Source organism: Puntigrus tetrazona, chromosome 4 (assembly GCF_018831695.1).
Source record: "Puntigrus tetrazona isolate hp1 chromosome 4, ASM1883169v1, whole genome shotgun sequence".
Taxonomy (NCBI): domain Eukaryota; kingdom Metazoa; phylum Chordata; class Actinopteri; order Cypriniformes; family Cyprinidae; genus Puntigrus; species Puntigrus tetrazona.
The window spans coordinates 9,461,245-9,477,281 of NC_056702.1; the positions used below are offsets into that span (position 1 = coordinate 9,461,245).

At 40.3% G+C, this 16,037-nt stretch overlaps 1 protein-coding gene across 1 annotated transcript; it reads right to left on the reverse strand.

Annotated features, from left to right (window-relative positions):
* Positions 1 to 138: 138 nt before the first annotated feature.
* On the reverse strand, positions 139 to 15,470 carry pparaa (peroxisome proliferator-activated receptor alpha a). Its single transcript, XM_043236699.1, has 7 exons — positions 15,314 to 15,470; positions 8,671 to 8,910; positions 8,003 to 8,160; positions 4,898 to 5,036; positions 3,700 to 3,899; positions 2,385 to 2,853; positions 139 to 985 (listed from the first exon to the last, which is right to left on the reverse strand). Exons 2-7 carry the CDS (start codon positions 8,900 to 8,902, stop codon positions 741 to 743), a joined length of 1,443 nt encoding a protein of 480 aa, XP_043092634.1. The 5' UTR covers positions 8,903 to 8,910; positions 15,314 to 15,470; the 3' UTR covers positions 139 to 740.
* Positions 15,471 to 16,037: the final 567 nt, after the last annotated feature.

The window sequence follows — 16,037 nt, forward strand, 5'->3', positions numbered from 1 at the left end:
AAGCACTTTCTGATCGGATTGTTGCTCGAAATCAATTTTACTTGGGGGGAAAAACCCCAATAATTTACCAATTGGAGGCAGGTACTAAGTCTGAACACTAACGCATTTGTACAATAAAATTACAGTTGGAGTGCTATACAGTGTACAATAATATTTTTATACAAAAGATTTTACAAAGGATGCTCAATGTACAAGCGTTTGAAATGAGGTAACGAACAGTCTGATTTATATCTCTCTCTCTCTCTCTCTACACGTTTCGTTCTAGCATTAAAACATACGATAAAAAAAAAACACACCCCTCATTCAGCATAACTATATAATTTCCAGGCCCCGAGTCTTAACTGCTGGTGCTTGTTTGGCAGAGGCGGCGATGTGCTCGAGTTGAAAAGTGCAGAGCGACGCCAGCCGCTCCGGAAGTTACGTTTGTCCAAAACAATACAAGCCAGCTACGCTCTAGCGCTATAAGCGGATGCTCACGTAGCTAAAGATGGCACTTTAATGGTCTGCTGCCAGTTTACGGTGAGCCGAGGCATGTATTTTCAGTGCCATCCATTTTCACTTTTTGGCAAATTTACAAAAGCGTTTATTGCACTTCTCTACGGGACTGTGGGCAGTGACCTTGTAAAGGTCTGTGCCCTATTAAAGGTTGACGCTATAGTTTTGGGCCTACAATTACGCTGGCTTCACCCTATAACCTCCCGGCAGCGCCCCATCCAACGGAAGATGTTCCCCCTCCGAGGTCAGTACATGTCCCTGTAGATCTCCTGCAGAAGCGGGTGGAGTGACGCGTCCTCCGTCTTGTTGATCTCCTGGACCAGCTCGGCGTGCTCCGTCACCAGCTGCCGCAGGTCGGCCAGCTTCTGCAGCAGCTTGGGAAAGAGCAAGGCGTTGTCGGGGTGGTTGGACAACAGCTGGAGCCGCAGGGCGTGGATGATGCTCTCCTGGATGCGCTCGATGTGCGATACGTCGCTCAGTCCCGGACGGTCTGTCGGTGGACATCCAGAGAGACAGAGAGAGAGAGAGAGACGAGTAGATGAGTAAGAGTGATGAAGAAATAGATACAGAAATTACTCCAACGATTCGTGCCAGTATTTTTACTTCAACTACTGATTTGTGACCCTGCACCACAAAGCCAGTCGTAAAATGAAGAAGCTTTCCGTTGATGTATGATGTATTGCGTGGTTTGTTGGGATAGGACAATATTTGGCCGAGATCCGACTATTTTAAAAGCTGGAAAGCTGGAAAAACAACTCTAATGTTGTTCAAAGGAAGTCCTCAGCTATGCATATTACTAATCGGAAATCAAGTTTACCTGTATTTACTGTAGGAGACTTACGAAACATCTTCCTGGGACATGATCTTCACTTAATATCCTGATGAAATCTATCATTTTGACTCGTACAATGTAATGCGTTGGCTACAAATACACCTGTGCTGCTTTTACCTGGTTTTGGACTACAACAGTGTCCCATTTTGATATTAATGCCGCATTTTTAAAATGAAGCACTTTCTTTTGCTGTGGTGTCAACGTCTGAGTTAAACATCACGACGTCGCTGCTGCTACTGTACAGTGTGTCCACTGTTGTTTTGTTTTTGCTAGCGCTGCGTCTTTAGCATATATAAGGTTTAAGAAAACAGAGGCTCTCCAGGAAGTCGTGGTCTGTGGAGGCGTCTGCTCTCGGGGTCTCTGCTGGAAACGGCGGGTGAGAAAACTGCGGTTATTTTCGCTAGCCATACCCGAAACACCCATCTCACCCCGACCTGTATTATGCCGTGCCTCTCAAAAGCTGCTGGCTGCGGGACTCAAGAGGTGACATAAAAACAACCTGAACCACAACTAACCTACTTAGAGATGACATTAAAACAATAGTTCACCCAAAACTGACAATTCTGTCGTTAATTACGCTCCCTCTTGTCCTTCCAGACATGGTCAGAAAGGTTTGGTCTGAGGTTTCATAAAAAAATACCCTCATGTTTTTTCAACCTTATGTTTCAACCTTATATATCTTTGAATGCACATATTTACGTATGTATGCATTTCTTTATATATTTAAAGTACCCTTTCCCCCCTATACTTGTCCAATGCTCCTTTCAATTCTCCAAACTTTCATTTCAAATACCGTTTGATAAGCCCCTAAAAATGTAATTTGTTGGAATAATGCTATTCTTTTTCCCCCCTTCGTGACCCTTGGCCCTCCGTTTCAGCACCCTGGCTCTAGTTAGAGTACAGCGTGTAACCGCATGACATATCCATTTCATGTCAAGTATTTCATTCCCGGGTAAAGCCCATTTTCAAAAGCTGCTAGTCGCCGTTAAGTGGCGTTTCATTTAGATAATGCTTTCCAAATGCGCTCGAGACCGCCCTTGCTCTCTCTGCGCCTCACCTCCGCAGCAGATGATGGCGGCCACGAACAGAGCCAGGTCGCTGTCGTCGAGCTCTAGGGCGTTGAACCTCATGGCGAACTGAAATTTCGGCTCCATCATGTCGCTGAAGGGCTTGCGCAGGCTCTTCAGAAATTCTCGGGTGATGAAGCCTCCGCCGCGAGCCACCAGCAGCCCGTCTTTGTTCATGCAGGAGGCCAGCAGGGCGAAGAGCGCCTCGTACACGCCGTACTTCAGCAGAGTCACCTGGTCGTTGAGGTCCAGGGCGGCGAAGCCGGGCACGGCCTTGGCGAACTCCGTCAGCTCCGTGACCGTCTCCACCGAGGCGTACTGGCAGAACAGGAAGAGGCGGGCCTCCACTTCTCTCTCCTGCAGAGATGAGGCGTCTCCGGACGCCACGTTGCCCAGCAGCTGGGTGTGTAGTTTCCTCTCTGCGTGCTGGAGGGTGTCCATGTCGTGGATGACGAAGGGCTTCGATGAAGGACGGGGAGAGGACAGTCAGACAAAGTCAGCTGAATAGCTCAGTCTCATTAAGTAACGTTTTTTTTGGGAAAAGTACACTACCTCTTAAAAGAGTGCAATACAGTATTTTTTAGTACTTAAAATAACATATATATTACAATCTCATTGAAATTGCGAGCATTGTTGCTCCAGTTATATCCATTCCTTCAAAAATCATTCTAATATTCTGATGTGCCGCTCAAAAAAACTGTATTATTATTATGTTGCAAACAGCCGAGTCGCATTTTTTCAGGTTTCTTTGATGAATAGGATGTACAGAAGAACAGCATTCATCTCAAATAGAAATCTTTTGTATCAAAAATATATTTTATCATCACTTTTGATCAATTTAAAGGGACCTTGCTAAATAAAAGTATTATTTCCTGCTTTTAAATGGTATAGTGTGTAATGCTACGAAACCTTTTTATTTCAGATAAATGTGGATCTTTGGACGATTCTGTTCATCACAAAATCACGTTTCTTTAAAAAGAAGACCACCACCACATGTGACAATGAACACTTTTTTTTTTTTGCTTTGATCGCAGCAACACATTACATTTTTAAATAAATTTAATTAATTAGCTCAATTCTTCAAAATATCTTTTTATAGTCCGCAGAAAAAGAAAACCATACAGGTTTAGAATGTACGCATTAAAACAATGACAGAAATGACAACAAATTCTAATTCTAATTTCATAAGGGTACTTGATGTAATTATTTTAGGTTAAAGGGGGTTCAACTAACAAAAACATTTGGGAACTCTCTGCTGTAAGTTTAAGCCGCCTCATTTTGCTGAGCTAAAAAGCAGTCTCTCACCGGAGTGCTGGTCTTGCCCGTGAGAAACACGCGTGCTTTGGCTTTGTTCATGTGGAAGTGTTTGAGGTAGGCTTCGTGCATCTGCCTGACCAGACTCTTTGTGTCCGGCTTCTGGGACTCGTGCTGCTCTTTCCCACTGACGTCCTGCTCTGCTTTCAGCCTCTGTTTCTCAGATTGGGGTATCCGTCCAAAACGGATAGCTGTAAGACACACACAGAGTACCAATGAAACCAAATGCATGCTACCACGGACAATGTACTGTAATATATATATATATATATAGGCTTTTTAAAGCAGTTTTCCTGTTCATCTTTTGCCGATTTGGATAAAAACATCTGCTAAATGTTACGTGAAATGTTACATTACATGCATAATTATATTACTTTGATTAATTAAATAGTTCCTTAAATCACTAAATGAATTCATTCGACGTTTGCTTCCTTTCCACATCACGACTAACAGTCTACAGTCTGCTGTGGTGAAATTGCTTCGTCACCCTGCCTGATTAAAACTTAACACTGCAGATAACATAACTGGTCTGCGTACAGATCCATACTGGAATATAGGAAAATCCCCCAAACTCAACTTTGGGTCAGGAGCCACTGATTGCGTTTATTTGGTTTTTTTAATAATTAATCACGGTACATTAACGCATTGAATTGTACACAAGCCAACAGTAGTAGAACTTTAGGTCATCACACTGCTGCCACTTCATCAGCACCGGGACAAAGGGCAGAGACGGTGGGGCTGGGGGGTGGTATGGCGTGACACGATACAGATCTGTCTTTGAAGGGATTGTGCTAACAGCGGCACGTGACATCAGCTCTCGCTAACAGAAGAAGCTATGCTCGCTTTGGGTCAAAGTCTCGTGAGAGAACGGGCCTGGCGTGTATCTTCCGTGTGGCCTGGTTCATCTCCGGTCGCCTCGCTTCTGATAGCGCCTGGAAGGTGTGGATTTTGTGCTACGTCATGATGCTGAAGAGTGTGTATAGGTTGTTGTTCTCTGTTTTGGTTATAATCTAATTGTCCTGACCTTACATTAGAGAACTAAATAACTACATGCTACGAATTATTATTGCCATAAAACGGAACACCATCTTGATTACAGATAAAGCAATTAAAGATCCTAAATCATCAAGCCATAAGCTGATTGTGTATAATCTAAATCGTAGAGATATGCTGTTTTTGAAGCTCTTACCGTTGTGGGACATGCCCACAGCAAGGCACTTGCGGAAACGGCAGTATTGACATTTGTTGCGGTTCTTTTTCTGGATCTTGCAGTTGCGTTCGCACTTGTCGTACTCCAGTTTGAGTCTAATGGTTCTCCTGAAGAACCCCTGTGGGGAAAAAAAAGAAAAAAATAAACTTGTAAGAAAAAAAAAAATCAGCATGAAACAATTGTTGGTCTTTTTGCATTGGTCTGAATGAAAATGCAAATTCATCTTTTGCCTCACTAGGTGCCGCTTTTGTAGCGTTAAACTTTCACAAACACTTCTTTGAATAAAATCGACCGATTACCGGATGGGTTCGGAAAAAATGTTGAACAAATTGTTTGGGTGTCTGAACAAATAAGGTAAAAATAGTACTTTAAGGAATTAATTTCATGTAATAATATGTCAACGCCCTCAAAGTTTGAAAAAAAACTTCCAACAGATCGCTATTATTATTTTATACGTTTTCTATAAATAAATAAATACGGAAATAATAGCAAGGGTGAATTAAGACATGGTCAGAATTTATATGATGCCAAATTGAACATCAACTTATTCTTCCACCGCTTTGTAATAAATATATATATATGTTTACATTGGGAATTGGTTGTGTAAGAACTTTAGCCCTTAATTTCCAATACAGAGCAGAACCTTACAAGACCGTAATAAAATGACCTTAATAAACCGAACGCTAATTGCACATGTGATAAGAAGGCTGATTCACAAGATAACGATATTTATTTCTCAAGAACACAGCGTACCTATGAACAAACACAGATGTACAGCTCAATGTAGCTTGCATAAAAAGTGTTACAGCTTCTAGAAGCCTTTCTGTGCTTGGTTAATAAATGACAATAAATTAAAGAAATTATGATTTTTGGGAAATGTTCTTCGGAGAACCGTACTCGCGGTCTTCAAAGCAAGAGAATCATGCGTAACCTGACGTTAAAAAAATTGCGTAGGATGCTTGGGAAAGTTGCATTGAGATTATTGCTGTTTATAATCACTTAGGTAAAATCAAATAAAAAAAGCAAGAATGATAATGTTGGTGCAGCGAATGAAGCTTTCTCAGCGCTTTGAAGAGCCCTCCCTCACAGCTTCATCAGAATATACACTGTGTTGACGAGTGCTGGTATTTGTAGTAAGGGTCACGGTTACAGCACTGACTTTCTGTGTCCCTCCAGGCAAATTATTTAAGTGGGAAAAGCGGAACACGTGCCTGACAATGGAAACAGGTATCAGACGAGAGCTCGGTCTCATGACAGCTCCCGGCGCTAAATACAGAAGCGATGACGCATCTCTACGCACCGAACATACCATACGATAAAACCGGACTGAGGAAGCGGCTCATCACAGTACAGCCCCTAAATAACAACCAAGGACAGACACACCTTCCACGCTGCCGATGCATTATTTCCTACTGCTCTCGAAAGCTTTGGGAAGTGAAGTTTAAAATACATTTGCCTGCTGCAAATGACTCATTTATTCTTCCACATGTATCTCAAAAGAAAACACAAACATAAATGTTACATTTATAGGTGCGCTACGCTGCTACGGTATTGAGACTTGATACTGATAATACATCCACAGACATGCGGCTGCATGTAAGAATGAAAAAATAAAACATAGAAAATAACCCCCATATATACCATACGTGAAATCACCTTGTAGCAGATCTAAGCAGGTGGAGCTGGGGAAGGTGAAGGGTTTCTAAAGCGTGCTGCAACTGCTGTGGCAAGCACTTATTTCTATTTGGAAGCTGAGCTGCAATCTCATTGGCTGCCGACGTGAAAGGAAACCAATCCGGTGCTCCGTGTGAATTATGTCATTATGTCTGACTGAGTTAGAAATGGGCCAGCGCCATCTAGAGTTTCGCGTCAGAATGTTGCATTTAGTGTATAAAATTTGCATTTTCAATAAACCCAGACCAAGCGCTACTGATTTCAGAGAAAAAGCAAGCAATATTGATAAGCAATATTTGCATTTTTAGAAATTTACAAATTGGAAAGTTGAAGTTAGAAAAAATAGCAAGTGTTACAGTTAGCCGCTTCTACAAGACATGCAATCCTGAGTTTGTGCCATTTGAAGCAAATTCTATTATATATATACATATATACAGTGTTCCAGGGGCAAAGGTTTTACATGGCTCATTACAGGATTTTAAATTGCGTGCTAGATACTAAATGTAATAGATACTTTTTAAACTAAATAAATGTAAACGTGGAAAACAAAACGTCCCATCCTTGTTGCAGATTTACACAGGAATATCGCTTTTAGGGCTTGTTGCTTTATGGTATCTTTCCTACTTAGGACACTGTGTAAATGTCAAACTATATAAGTAACTAACATGAAATTTAGTGAAACCAGAGGAGCATAAAGCTCAAACCCAGTGACCTGAACTGAATAATTAACCTGTCGGTCCACAGCAATACCGATGGTGTTCCTTTAAATCTTCTGAAATAGTTGGTATTTCATTTTAAAACAAGCTTAACTCTAACTGTCAACTAAAAAAATTATTTCTAAAGCTTATTTTAATTTGTCTCACCAAAGTACAACGTGAAAGAGTGGTAAACCGCATCGGCAATAAACCTCTTTGTAATTGTCCTGGCTTAATTGCACCCTAAGGGGTGCCAATGGTCAAAGTCTGCTCTTGCTGGAGAAAAACACATGGCACATGGCAATAACTGGGCTGGTAGTAGTTAACTTTAAAGGAACGAGAGCGGCCGTGACCCAGGCTCGAGTCAGCTGGGATGTGTTGTGTGCAGACCTACTGATGAATTTGACATGCACCGCATGAAGCAACAGCTCTTGTACACGCTTCACCTCACATGTGCGAAGAGAGAACAAGCCTCGGGGGAACTCTCAGTCTTTTTGCAAAAGCAGCTATGAAAATACTACGGAAACTCATGTGCTTTCTGTTGACCCCTGGTGTGTGCGCTCAAGTGTTTTCTGTCCCGGATAGGTTTGCGGTTTTGAAAGTGTAACACAGTGTCTGCGCTGATGCCAAGCGGGAAAAAGTTGAGGGTGTTTTGGTATTGACTCTCGGCACCCGCGTGCGAATTTTCCACTGTGCGCATTGCCCGCGCGCTTACCTTGCACCCTTCGCAGGCGTGCACTCCGTAGTGGAAACCAGAAGCCCGGTCGGCGCAGACGCGACACTCGAGGGCCAGAGAACCAGACGAGTTCTCGTCCTGGACAGCGCTGGACCCAAACACTTCTGAGGACGGACTAGATGCTGGTGTTAAGACATCTAAAAGACAAACACACCCAACAAGCCTACGTATACATTTACAATTTATGATTATTTTAGTAACACTTTAGTATAGGCACCAATTATCACTATTTATTAGCTTTTTAGCATGCCTATTATTAACTTATCGGCTGTTCACTAGTACTTGTAAAGCACATATTCTAATAAGCGCCAAATTAGGAGTTGACTGAGGCATAATTAATGGTTTGTTAATTATTGGTGATAACTGGACCCTAAAATAATGCGTGATCATTTTTAAAATGCTTTAACATATAATGTACAAATGTAATTTTGACTAACTGTAAAAATATTATAGAAAATAATCTAAAGTAATATAATGTACATCGTTTGAAGAACCAGTTGTAAGCTACAAGTGACAAGTGTGTCCAAACTTGTTTATATGCCATAAAATGAACGCAAAGGTTTAATTCTTTACCTTCGCAGATGAGTCTTAATTGTTAAGGGGCCTGATTGGTTAGGATGGTGTTTGTTTGTGTCTGTATGCTCTACCTAAGCTAGCTGAGCTGTCTGCTGCTGTGTTGTTGCACTGGTAGTCCAGCACGTGGAGGGAGTTGAAGGTATCGTCACTGAGGGACTGTGAGATGTCCTCCAGCACCTCCATGTCACCAATGAGCTCTCCACACAGTGGGCTGTCCAGAATAGGATCGCCCAGTGGGGACAAAGGACTGTACAGGCTCGGCATGTCTACCATGGCGCTGGACCACGGCAAGCTTTGAATCATTCATTAGTCTGCAAAGACAAACAATTGCGAGATAAGTGAAGACTGAGTGAAGAAAAGGTTTTAAAAGGCTGCAAGACACAATGCACAGATTTTACAGATTTTTAATTAAACAAAAACATTACATTTACGAATAGATTTTAATTATAGATTTTTTGGTAGTATTTTTTGCATATGTAAAGCCTCATGAGTTTTCTTTCCAAATAATGCCCTGATATCAGTGTATAATAATAGTAATTACTTTATTTCATATTTATTTTAATGGTTATTTATTATTAATTTCATCACTTTAAACAGCCCCGTTTGATCGTGATGATAAAAAAAGGAGACTCTGTATCTACTTGGTATGCAAACTGCAGCCTGGGATCTGTGAAACAGTGACTAGAAGAAGTTCCATTCAGAGCAACGCTGAACAAGTGGCATAAGTAACATGTTCAAGGGGGGGTTGCCAAGGAAACCCCAAGCACAGATATGGCAGCGTTTCATTTAGACATGAAGGGAGCGTTTCAAAGGCTCTGGGCTGTTTCATCACAGGAATGTGATCTCATTTGTCCTGCCATGTGAGCTTAAAGAGACCGACCAAAGACGACTGAGGTGAACTGAACATTTGGTGGAAACCATATCCAATCGGTTTCAATTTCTACAAGTGTCAGAGAAGTCGCGAGTGGTGTTGTTATGCGGCTGCCAAGTAGGGGTCGCAGGGCAGATATTTTGATGCGCTTCATTTGCTTGATATCACGGTATCATTCACTCGCACACGAATGTGAGAAGAAGATAAAAATCCTCTACAAAAAAATGTAACCACTCGAAATGGATTCAGGCGCTCTCCAGGGAATTTTTATGGCAGTTCAAGGGGTCTTGTGGACAACGGTTCAAATGCCATTCCACTCAACCCTTTAATTTCTTACAGCAGTCACATGGGGAAGGCTAACCAATGCCAGACTCAGCACTTCTGCAACAGATCACCGCTTTTCTGGAAGAAACAATACACTTTACCTTCAAGGGACAAACACAGCCGGTCTAAAAGAAAAAAGAAAACGCTTTCCCTCTCTTGCAGTTCTGCCCATGCTAAAAAGCTGACAAAACCTGCACTAACATTGACGACTGATGGTAAACAAGATGTTCCTGTCGAATCCCATCATAAATTAGCCCTTGGCAGACAATCCCAGTTTCCAGCTCTGTCTGCGAGAGGAAGCCGTCCAGCTTTCTAAACCTATACCTGCTCTCTCTGCTCTGCCGATTCGACGGAAGCAAAAAACTTACCCGGCTGTTCACATCTGTTTGCGTCCAGCTGTTGCAGCTGAAACCTGAAACCTGAGCTCAGCGTGATCCTTCGGGTCAAAGCACGCAGCCGTCCGCTCTCCCAGAAATGCACCACAATCATTCGTGACTCACACCTGATTCTGCTTGTGACACAACGTGCACAGACAAGTGAAGCAACAAGCGTTCCTATTGGAGAAACATACAGTCTGGTACACTGAATAAAAAAATCCTTGTTTTTTTTTAGGAAAGCATGCTTAAAATTGATTCGGGAAGCGAAATATTCTTAAAACAAGATAGATGTGCATTATTAATAAAATTGCGCAAGATAATAACTTTTAAAATAATATTAACAATTCATTTAAAAATTTAATTTTCTGGTTTTGTCCGTTTTCCAGCAAAAGTATAAAAACATCCTTAAATAAATAAATAAAGCAAACCTCTGAGTTTTGTTTTTCAGCTCAAATATATAAACATGTTTAAAATGACACAAATATTTTATAAAAAAATCTAAATTTTTAGTTTCATATTTATACTAGCACTGTCAAATGATTAATCATGATTAATAGCATACAAAATATTTTTTTTGTTTAGATAATATATGTATGAGTACTGTGTATATTTATTACGTATATAAAAACACATGCATTGAATTAATTTTACCTATTAAATACATTCATTCATAATATAAATTACTAATTAATAATGAATAACACATGTCTAAATATAGACATGTAAATACATGTAAATATTTTCAAATTAATATACTGTATGTGTTATTTATATTTACATAATAAAAACACAAAACATGCATATGCATGGAGGGGGGTCGATTAAAAGTGATTAATCGTTTGACGGCACTAATTTATAAACATATCTTATATCCAGTTGTCTTAAGATAATTTATTAGAACTTTTAATCAAGTATAGAATTCATTTAAATGCACTTTTAATTTAATGTATTGTTATTTTATGTAATTATGTAATGTAATTAAGTATGTAATTATTCCAACATTTCAAATTGACTTTATTTTTAGGTTATATTTTATTAGAAACAACACTATTGCTCGATTTATTTCTTGTTTATTTCTTTTTGCAGTGTAAGAAGCCAGACGTCGACAGCACACCAGACTACAAGAGTGAGACTACATGTGTGCACCTACAGTAATTGTGTGTTAGGGTGCGAGACGGAGAGCGATAAGCTGAAGCTACTATATTTATTCAGTGTAAACCCAGACACTCACATGGGCACACACACGCATGACTTGAGCCTCATGACGACGAGCGAGAGCCAAGCGGAGCGCAGGAGAGATGCCAGTTTCTGCTGTAATGGAAATGCGCCCGTGGAGACCGGCTGAGCCATTAACCAGCAGAAACAAAGCTCACGGATGCTTCCAAACGACAAACAATTCTACACAAATATCTCAAAGCGCGCATAGGATTCACGGCAGATGTCATATCCATTAATGAGCATCAAAATACGATAAATCTAAACAACAAGACTGAAGACCTGACAAAGCGCTGAGTAACAGCACGCTTTTTTTTTTTAACAGTGCGAGGTTTGCTTTTTCTCATTCTGGCTGAAGGAGGACACACAAGCTCCTAGCCTACGTGCTGAAAAGGAGGAGGCATGTTGTGGAGGGTCACAGCTGACGGGACTGGTTTACCCCCTCCTTCCCGGTTGATCTTTAGCGACCGTCCGCTTTGACCGCGCAACGACAATATCGCAGTTTAGATCCACGGGAAGACGATGAATGTCTACACACTCGATCCTACCCCACAAAAAAGCCGTAACCGTGTTTTACGGAGGCCATGCAGATCATGCGTTCCCCATCGTTATTTCAGAACCAGCCTTGGACTCGGCGCGAAACTGCGCAAGACAGCAGACGTAAAGCAAACACATCTGTGTAGAAATTTCCACTGCATCGGCCAACTACCGATGACCAAGCAGAATCTCTAGAAACGGCCCAAATGAAGCATAAAGATCAATCTGTGACCACAGACCATGTGCGAGTTTGTTTTTGAAAGAAATATTGATTCAGAGCATGATAAAATGCACGTCTTCCAAGCAGCATGTGCAACGGATGAATCTCTCCGGTTTGGATGTGGGTCAAGATTACTTGGCAAAAATAAAGACGAGTCTATTTGCTCGGTGTTGGTGAAAGGTCAACGATACGGCTTTTTTGTGTTGTTGTTGCATTTACCGATTACTCGAAACACATTAGAGTGCAGTTTAAATATACATTTTCTGTGATAAGCGTGCTTTTAATTTCTGATTTAAAAATACATTTTAATAATTGTCGGCGGGTAAAAAGTATATTTACTATTTATAAAGAAAAAAGTATTCACAACAATTTTATATTAATTAGCTATTATTTATTACTAATTTAATAATTATTTATTAAATAGTATAATTATCGTTGCTGTTATCTGCAATTATGTTAATATTATAATATTTAACATTATAATACAATTATATATAATGGTATTATTAGTAATAATAATATAAAATAAGTTATATTAATAAGTATTGTTTCTTAAAAAAAGCATTTTGTAATTATAATTTTGTCTCTAAATTAAAGTTTAATGTTGCAATTGACATTCAAAAACATGCAGACGATAAAAGACCCTCACGCTTGTGTGTCAAGGTCAACAAAGTCCCTTTATGAAATATGAAAAATATTTACTTTACCCTGAAAAATATCTTTAAAAGCCGTAAGGAAATTGCTTTTCTTAAAAATGCCTTCAAAATGTAAATGATAGAAACTTTTATCCGCCGCTGATTAAAATACAGCCAAGTACGACAAAAAAGACATCCTTTGTACAAAAGAGAACTACTCCACTTTTCACAATGGCGGTGAGGCCTTCTGCTTAAAGCGGAACAGAACAATCACAAACCGGGTTCGAATCATCACACAGAGCGAAGCAGAATGAAATCAGTGCTTACCAGATCACGATTCATGGTTCTGCTCTACCAGCTGCCAATAAATACACGCACCCCTTCCAGGGCCAAAGTCCGAATCCTCACACACACACACACACACACACACACACACACACACACATGCCTGCCTCTCTCTGTTCAGGAGTTTGGCTGGCTTTGCACCAGCAAACGGACGCCTCGGCGAGCTGAACGCATCAGATAAGAGAACCTGGAGGGATGCATTTATAATCAAAACCGCTGGGATTTTAACAATAGGACAGGAATGTCTTCTTTCCGCACGCCCAGGAAACATCCCGTCAGCCCACAGAGAGACAGCTCAGCGTCGAGTCGAGGCGGACGGCTTCACATGGACTATGAAATGCAAACATGGGGCGAGCGAAGCAGGTGCCTCCATGTAGGCCAGATGTTTCATTGAACCCTGAATTAAACATGACAATCTCTCCATAAATCGGCCTTAATCTAATCTCGCAGATGATATGTGACAATCAAAAGCGCTTCACAAAGCCAACAGGGTGAAAGAAACTTGGCCACGGAGATAAGATTATGAAACAGGCTATAAAACGACTCCATTTTAAGGGATCCGCTTTCAAAGATGCCTCGGATTTCTAAGATGCATCAAATGGCTTAAGTAAAACGCCAGTATCACGTTTAACGGAAATACACCGACAAAGCTCAAACCTGATTTCGACTCTCAGAGCCCACACGATGACGCCAGGCACGGGGAAGAGGACACGAGGCGCTGGGATATGTGCGACCCTTTCAGCGTGTTACGTAACAGGGCCGAATGGGCCCTGTATTCACTGATGTGTGGGCTAGAAAAACTGTGCTAAACGCTGACGATTTAATGAATCCTGATGAGGGACAGACAGCGAGTGGGCTTAACTCAAGTAACAGTGGTAGAAAGGCGGGTAACTGCATATTTGTTTCTAGAAATTAAATAAACAGCAACTGAAACGAAACAAGGTATATAAATAGGAACGTAGTGTTTGAAAACCACTCGAAATCTACATAGACATCAAGACATTTGTCAGTTGATTTAGTCATTATAGTGCGATTTATTAATCAGACGTGGGGCAAAAGATCATTCAGAGCCTTTGTTGTGTTACATGGGAAGATCATGAAATACATATTTTAAAAAATTGCTTTAGGGTGGGGGATCTGGCGAGCGAGCTATCACTTTATTTTGTATTAATGATATGGATTTGATCTTCTCTGATTTTATTATTATTTATTCTCAAAGGGCCACTGAATCACTGATTCACCTGATTAGTTTAAAACTGCGTGTTGCTTGGACACTGCGTAACAGCTCTGCTGTGGCTTCAATAGCTAGTACTGGTTTTAGACAATATTGTGTGTAAAATATAACAGTATTTATTATTTTTTTTTTATATTGAGCTGTTGTATAAAATCAGTATTACGTCCCCCTTGTGCTATTTGGTACAAAACAGCACTCGTGTAATACTGCCTAACTGTATCATAAAATATAATTATGAAAAAAAGCTTGTACTTGGGCTGTTTGCATCAATCTCCTGAATTTTGGGGGGAATATAACTACATTATATAGGCTCTGTCACTCTTGCCCTGCATTATGTTATTTGCCAATAAACTGTGTGTGTGTGTGTGTGTGTGTATGTATATATATATATATATATATATATATATATATATATATATATATATATATATATATATATATATATATAATGAATAAAAGCTATAGAAGTATATTTATGATTCAAAAGTAGCAGCTGCACAGATTTTTACGAAAACTCTAAATGGAACTGTAAACAAAATAATTGGAATTTTAACTAAATTGTATCACAGGAGTGTTCTTAAAAATGTAAATATGACACGGGAGTGTGCATGATTACGTTAGCTAACATTACATTAACTTTAGTGTGCAAAGTTATATATATCAAATACACAGAGAAAAAGTATCGCTGTAAGCGCGCACCACAGACGCCGACAAGTTTCGCTTTGGTCGCAGCAAGAGTTCAAACCTTGATAAACTACAGCAAACGCATGTATTATACTTTACAGAGTATGCGATAAGACTCTCGCTGCGAAAATAGCGCAGACATGTGTTCTTATGTGAATGTTTACTTTGCTCCAGTTAAAAGCCTACGATTACAGTAATTACGGCCGTAAAACCGGATAAAACACGATCATAATGTTACACAAGCGCTTTGTTTACAAGAGCTACGCGTCTACCTCCCAATCCCAGGCCGCCATGCAGGCAGGAATAAAGCACACGGGCTCTGTGACACTGCCAAAACTCAGCTCGGTGGTGCGAGGGAGGCTGTAGTACTCCTCAAACGTCCTATTTAAAATTCACCGCGACCGCTGCTGTCAAACCGCTCTGACAGCGCTCGAGCTCGCTCGCTCCGGACGCGACGGCGCACACCTCCCGACACACCTATGGATCCGGCCAATCAGCGCGGGCTTTCAGACGGGAGGCCACGCCCGCCGATTTAAGGTCGCGTTGCTGGGCAACGGATCTTCTTGAGAGAGTGACGGTGATGGTATTGTTTCATGCTCCCGAATAAATATATCGCCGTGTCACGTGTACCTTAATGTAAAAGAATCGAGATTACGCACGTTATCTAGCGACCTATTAGGTTGTTTAACAGTTAATGCAATGTCACAAAATAACGCCCCTTTGCCGACACCTACCGGTAATATTCTGAAATTAATCATTTTTATCGTGTGTATATCTGGAGACATCCTCCCTTACAATCCCCATGCGAGAAATAGATATATACAGATCTTTAAAAAAAATAAAATAAAATAAATAAATATATACATACACACACACACACACATATATATATATATATATATATATATATATATATATATATATATATATATATATATATATATATATTAATTACAATACATTTAAAATAATTTGGTGCAGTGCACTTATTTTGTA

Coding starts and splice junctions, on each gene's coding strand:
- pparaa (XM_043236699.1), bottom strand. CDS start 8,902: ATGATTCAAAGCTTGCCGTGGTCCAGCGCCATGGTAGACATGCCGAGC. Junction 5,037..8,002: donor ACGCCTGCGAAGGGTGCAAG/GTAAGCGCGCGG, acceptor TTTTCCCCACAG/GGGTTCTTCAGGAGAACCAT. Junction 2,854..3,699: donor CGGGCAAGACCAGCACTCCG/GTGAGAGACTGC, acceptor CCTTCATCGAAG/CCCTTCGTCATCCACGACAT.